The 6,610-nt window shown below is 30.5% G+C and overlaps 1 protein-coding gene across 1 annotated transcript; it reads right to left on the bottom strand.

Moving 5' to 3' along the window:
- Nucleotides 1-3,573: 3,573 nt before the first annotated feature.
- On the bottom strand, nucleotides 3,574-6,276 carry LOC145116164 (isoleucine--tRNA ligase, cytoplasmic-like). Its single transcript, XM_079052511.1, has 9 exons — nucleotides 6,166-6,276; nucleotides 5,976-6,049; nucleotides 5,299-5,339; nucleotides 5,140-5,207; nucleotides 4,601-4,723; nucleotides 4,458-4,523; nucleotides 4,217-4,328; nucleotides 3,979-4,070; nucleotides 3,574-3,884 (listed from the first exon to the last, which is right to left on the bottom strand). The coding sequence occupies exons 3-9, from the start codon at nucleotides 5,330-5,332 to the stop codon at nucleotides 3,720-3,722; spliced, it is 660 nt and encodes a 219-aa protein (XP_078908637.1). The 5' UTR covers nucleotides 5,333-5,339; nucleotides 5,976-6,049; nucleotides 6,166-6,276; the 3' UTR covers nucleotides 3,574-3,719.
- Nucleotides 6,277-6,610: the final 334 nt, after the last annotated feature.

The raw sequence follows: 6,610 nt of genomic DNA, 5'->3' as shown, positions 1-6,610 counted from the left end.
CCTGAAAATCATGTAAAATAAGAGGTCAACTACAAAAATAGTTGGTGAGTTCACAGGTTTTCAACATATAAGATTTTAAGTCAAAAACCAATTATTGATAAAAGTTTCCATAGATAAAAGTTCGTTACTAAAATGAGTAATTCAGTTTATATGTGTGTTATGTATAACACAATGAGTTCACAACTAAGCCTACGACTATAACACGCCCTATCAAGATCTATGTTTATCGCTAACATAGATAGTACATGGTAATATGCACTCCATGTTCGGGGTGAGTGAGGAGTTGTCAAATCCTAATAGCACTATCAATAATGACTATCGACTCAAAGAGTTAATAAGTTGTGAAATGTTTCGGGGACATAACCGCGATAAGGCCTCATGTATCAACATTTACATACACACAATTTAAGTATAAAAGCGTTAAAAGCTCAACAATTTGTACAACAGTTTTAAATAAATGATAACATGCTTTTCCCCCAAAAAAGTAAAAAAAAAAAATAATAATAATAATAATAATAATAATAATAATAATAATAATAATAATAATAAAAGGTCGTGAATACTCACTAGGGAGAGTTTGATGTTCGAAGCGTTGCGATTTGATGATTATGGGATCAACTCCTACTAGCGTCCTATGGAACAATAAGTTTCTAGTGAGTTTCTTGATTAATTCTAATGCTAAATGTACTAAACTTATACTTTATAAAATGTCAAGGTTATAATAGGATTAAATTTCACATAAATTGTAACTAACTTTCTGAAATATGATGATTTTAAGAACCCTTTAGTTTAGTAAGAATTTCAATTGATAATTCCTAATTTTTGGTTATGTGATTAGTAATAGAATTTATAATTTTATTGGTTGTTTTAATTATTAAAATTTTAAAAATACATCCAAAACAGTTCCAAAAATTATGAAACTTTATTTCGTGGTTCTAACAGTAGTCATGATCTTCCATGTAAATTTTCTTAATTTTTGGGCAAGTCTAGCTATTTTTCCACCATTTAATTCATTAAATTAGGGAAAAATAGCAAATGTTCATGAAAAATTATCAAAATATTTATTTATCTATTTTACAATGTCATGAAGTTGGAAAATATTAAAATATCATTTGAAACAGTGGAACTTTGGTTTTATAAATTACCCATGTTTAATTCTAAGAAAATCGAAATAATTACTGAACACAAACCAATTTTTATTTTACATGGATTGCTTAATCTACATAAATTTTTATTTTACATGGATTGTTTAGTCTACATGAATTTTTATTTTACATGGATTGCTTATTCTCAGTATAGATCGTCTAGGAATGTTCCTAGAATTTATTGACCACTGGAAGTATTTATTTGGCATTTATGGTTCTAAAATACTTATTTTTGTAAAAAAAAAATAATAATAATAAGAAAATAGTTTTAGCACTTGAAACTTTACATAAAACTTAATCATATCATAAGCTCTTTGAAAAAAAAATGATTTTTGTTTTATTTGGTGCTTAATAGTATATTTACATCCCATGAAATATAAGAATAAATGTTTATTAGTGTTTGAACTAAAAAAATTGAGTTGAAAGTTTGAGATTTTGTACCAACATTTCAATAATGTTTTAATAGTATATTTACATCCCATGAAATATAAGAATAATGTTTTAACATGTTAGGAGTTCAAAATAATTTTTCAAGGATTTTTAGTGATGATTAACTCTCTTGAACATGCAACACAAAACTAGTACTCACAAAAGAAGTGTTGTTTTTTGTAAAAATTGTTTGAATGTCGAAATCTTAATGTTTTTAGTGAAACCACTTGGGTTCGAAAGTTAACTCAAAATACCATATCTCAAAAAAAAAATCTCGATTTTTGGTTAAGAAATGAGTAAGATATGGCGATTCAAAGTCAAATGAAGAAATCTGGCAGATTGCAGGTTGTATTTTGTTTGTTTAAAGTGCCTTTTTTAGCCATATTTTCACAAGAACAAATGGCTTATTCTTTTTGCTTGAAAATGAAAATATAATATACCAATATTTACAGAGGAACAAAGAACTATTATGTGCAGGAAGCCAAGTCATGGATTTAGGTTTTCCAAGACCTAAAAATAGGTGTTTTGTTCTCACTAGTGAAGAACTCCTTGAAACCGAATCATGTACTAGGATCTTGCACCGAAAAATCTGATTTCTAACATATGCATGGAATGTAAACACACCCAAGATGTCTTAGAAATGGTTTTATCATATGAAAACATAAAAATAAGAAGATGAAGGTGTTGAACCCGGTTTTTAAAGTTATAAGAACATTCATGCTTCCTCTCATTCTTAGCATAGGTTTGATCCCGAATTTTCACCATTGTTGACACATGCAATGTGTTTTGGTGAAAATCTACAAACACTAAGATGAAAGAAAATATTCTAGCCATTAAAAGGGCATAGAATCCGAGTTTAAGAAGAGAAAACATGTTAGAACTTGCATCTAAATGAAGAGGATGAAGGATAGAATGAAGTCCCTTACCTAGATTCGATTTTGGGCTTCAAGAACACCCAAGAATCTTCAAAATTTCATGGGTTTAGGGTTGTTAGTGACTGAGTTTGAGTGTGTTTTGAGAGAGGGAAATAGTTTCTTGGAGGAAGGAGATGGAGTGAAGAAAGAGTGTTAATGAGTGAAGTGAGGGTGACTAAATGGAAAGAGGGAGAGGGCCTAGGGAATTGCCAAATTTTGAAGGAAAAGAGGGAGAGAGAAGAGTGTGTTCTTGGTACTTGACATATTCATAAAGGCCTTCTTTCATTTTTATAAGATTTGGCTTTTAACTTTTATAAAATTCTAAGTATAATTTTATAAATTTTCAAGGGTCATTTGTGCTGGTTTTTATTTATGTATTTTTGTTTTTATAAATAAGTCTATAAATTCTTGTATTCTGTTTCATTATTTTGACAATTATTTAACTTATAATTTATATTTTATAAACATAAATATTATATTTCATATAATGATATAAGAGTTTATAAAATGAGAATGTTTGATTACATGAATGTTTGAATTATGTTGTGTGGACAATAATTCCAACTTGTAACTAAATCATATTATGATTTAATTAATTTGAGTTTGTTAAATACTTAAAGTCTTAAACTAGGTAAGCACTTCATAGGTTCCAATGGGGTAATTAGGGTATTTAACTTATCCTTGAACTTTGATCTACCAACATTTTTGTGTTTAGTTTTAAGACTAAACTTTGACACTTTATAACATAGTTGATGTATTCACATATCCATGTCAAAATTCTAATATAACATCTAGAATTAGCTATGTTTACACATGAAAGTTGTGAGGTTCAAATTGGATATTAACCTGAGTGTTGACGGATGTCACACTATGGCACCCCAATAAAAAAAAAAAACCAAACTTTTTTCTACTTATAATCACAAACAGTATCTTGTAAAGGTCATTAGTCCTTCAAAATCAAAGAGGAATGTTTGGTCTAATTCTTTTCCAACATGGAATTACCTTTTTACCAGTTTACTTCCATCTCAGCAATATATATGTCAAGTTATTTACTAACCCAAAGTACCGGTTACCATAAGATGTAATTTGACAAAATAATGTACTTGGATGGTATTATGTGTATAAAAGCAATAGTTGACTGATATTTTTTATACTTACTTACTAAATGTAAATGATATTTTTTGAACAATTTTAATACTTAGTTACCCTCATAAGTCATTTTCCCTAAATTCTATCTTCCTTGTTCCATTTCATAAAAAGCAACATTTTTTAACCAAAAGAATGTCAAGGGTTGTTGTTGGTGGTTTGGGAGTAATAATCCCCAACTGTTTAAGAACACGTGCTCTCCCAACACCACATCAACATCAGGCAGATCTTCAATGCAATCCACTTTAATCTGTCACACAATAAAAACTGATTAATTGCTTTTAAATTAGGAAATAAAAATAATAAACAAAATAACGCATTTTTGTTTTTGAAGAGAAACCTACCTGATTAATTCCCACAAGAAATTCTGTTTTGAGATTGAAGTGGTCCCTCGACAACAAATACACCTCCAATGCATTTGCATATTTCGCATTTCCTATACACAACAAACGTAACTGTTATTCTTATTGACTTATTGTCATTGTTGTTAAATGGTTTCATAATCATATTTAAAGTACATATATTATAATAATATTAAAGTTTATTAAGAAACTCATATAAAAAAGGAGAAAACGAGATGACCTGAATATAAATCAAGGATTGCTTTATCGTTAAATGTTAATGTTTGTCTTGTCAAAGTGATCTGAAAATCACAATTTGAAATGTTGCGATACGTCTTCTCAGCAATCACTACCTGCATATTCCCAAGAATAACTAGTATTAAATTCAATATTCATAATATATTAAAATATCAATTTAATTTATAATATAACATCACAAATAATAAATATTACATATAGCATGTGTGTGTGTGAAATCTTACAGCATGTTCGGAAATGAGGGTAGAGTCTAGTAAAGGAGAACCTATGGCCTCTTTGATGTATGCTTCCTGCATAATATGAAAATTACATGTGTTATAAATAACCATAAACATAATATTTTTAATAATGAGATGATAAAATTGACCTGAGATTTTAAAATTTGGGCAGATGCTGATGTGTCATCATCCAAGGACTTGAAGTAGACCTCCACTGGGTAGTTGGGTTCAAGTTCAGATATTTCACGTAATTCTTGAATACAGTTAACCACCTATATATAACATTAATATTTAATTATTTATCAATCCCCAAACAAATAACTAAAAATGCATAATTACTTGCCAAATGTCTTAAATAACCTTTGTTAACAGGGGAAAAATAATTAATTCTTTGTAATGATGACTTTGGGCATGTAAAAATGTTTGAATTAAGGGGATAAAAAGAAAAAGACAAAAAGCTCTGACCATTTTATTGATTTGGCCACTTAAACCATTATATATTATTTTTAACATTTTAAAACGTAACAACTTTCTTCCCCAGTTTTGTAAGTAGTTGAAATAAATAATAGATAAATCAAAACACAGCATACTTTCCACCTAAATTAATCAAATGGTATATTTCAATTTTCATTATTAAGCATCTCAAAAAGCAAAGTGATGTAATTTTAATTTGTAATAGAATAAATACCTCATGTGCAAAACCAGCTTTGGACAAGGAGTCATCATGGAATAAGTCCAGGACTACCTTTACATCACCTAAAAAGTTATAAATAATATTTGTTATTAAAATAAAACCATTATTTATTTAAAAATAGAAATAAAAAAAACAGGTGTCGAGTTTTCTCACCATCACCAGATGCATCCATTTGCTCTTTGGCCATGCAAAATCTAGAAGGCCAAGAAAATTTTCCAGTGATTTGTTAAATTCCCAAAAAAATTATAGACAAAACTAGAACATCTACATTAACATGCTTGAAACACAATAATATTCCAGTTTAACAAAATCAAACAGGTAATAGAATAAATATTATCCAGATTAACAAAATCATACACAACCAAGAACTTCACAGCTTCTATGTACACAACCCTAAAGTTTCAAGCATTCTACTTCTATTTCACAGCTTGTATATACACAAATCAATTGGCCTACTTGTATTGGTTTTACTTTTTATAGTATTATACTTCTGTTTCAGACAAAAGAGGGACAAAACTAGAATCCTATACATCCACATTAAGTCATTAACATGCTTGAAACACAATAATTTTCAAGTTCAACAAAATCAAACAATTGATAGCATAGTTACTATCCAGATTAACAAAATCATACACAACCAAGAACTTCACAGCTTCTATGTACACAAATCAATAACCCTAAACATAACCCTAAAGTATCACAAAGCTTCAAAGTTCAAACACATTTAGACAAAATATTTACGAAAAAATACAGCCAAATCACCAGAAATCTGATTCACGGTACACAAATCATATTCATCAAATTTCACAGTACACAAATAACATTCATACCTGTTGAAGAAGTAGAGAACGCCGGACCACCGTTTACCGGAAGTGAGAGGGTAGACCGGTGATGAAAGCACCTGCTATTGACGATGACAGATTGAGAAAACTCAATCGATCGTAGCTGGATCGACATAAGGAAAACGTCGGATAGAAAGGTTGAAGGAGTAGACGGAGGAACAAGGGCGATGGCGGTTACCTGGTCGAAGTGGTGGCGCCGTCGAGAAGAAAATCGCCTGAGAAATCGAGCGAGAGAGAGAGAGAGAGAGAGAGAGAGAGAGAGAGCTGTATCGGTTAAAGGGGAAACGGGATTTTAGGTAGAGGTTTTATGGGAGTAGGAATGTCGGAATCGTCCGTTACGTGGGCAAGAAGCTTACAATCTACATTTTTACCTTCCGTCCTTGTATTTTGATCTTACGACATAAACTACCCCAAACACGTTTTTCATGAATTTAATGATACTTTCTGGAAATGGCAAAATACCCCCTCAACTTTAGAGATGCAAACGGGGCGGATATTGGTGGGGATTACAATCCTTGTCCCCGGACAACTATACCCGAACTCCAATCCCCACACTCTTACTTTCCCCCGGCTCGTTAAATCTCCGACTGGTTCGAGTATAGAAATCCTCCTCGGATATAGAG

This window comes from Lactuca virosa, chromosome 5, assembly GCF_052849685.1.
Source record: "Lactuca virosa cultivar CGN04683 chromosome 5, Lactuca_virosa_CGN04683_v6, whole genome shotgun sequence".
Lineage (NCBI taxonomy): Eukaryota > Viridiplantae > Streptophyta > Magnoliopsida > Asterales > Asteraceae > Lactuca > Lactuca virosa.
The sequence above is the reverse complement of the archived record's forward strand: the minus strand, read 5'-3'. Positions and strand labels throughout refer to the sequence as shown.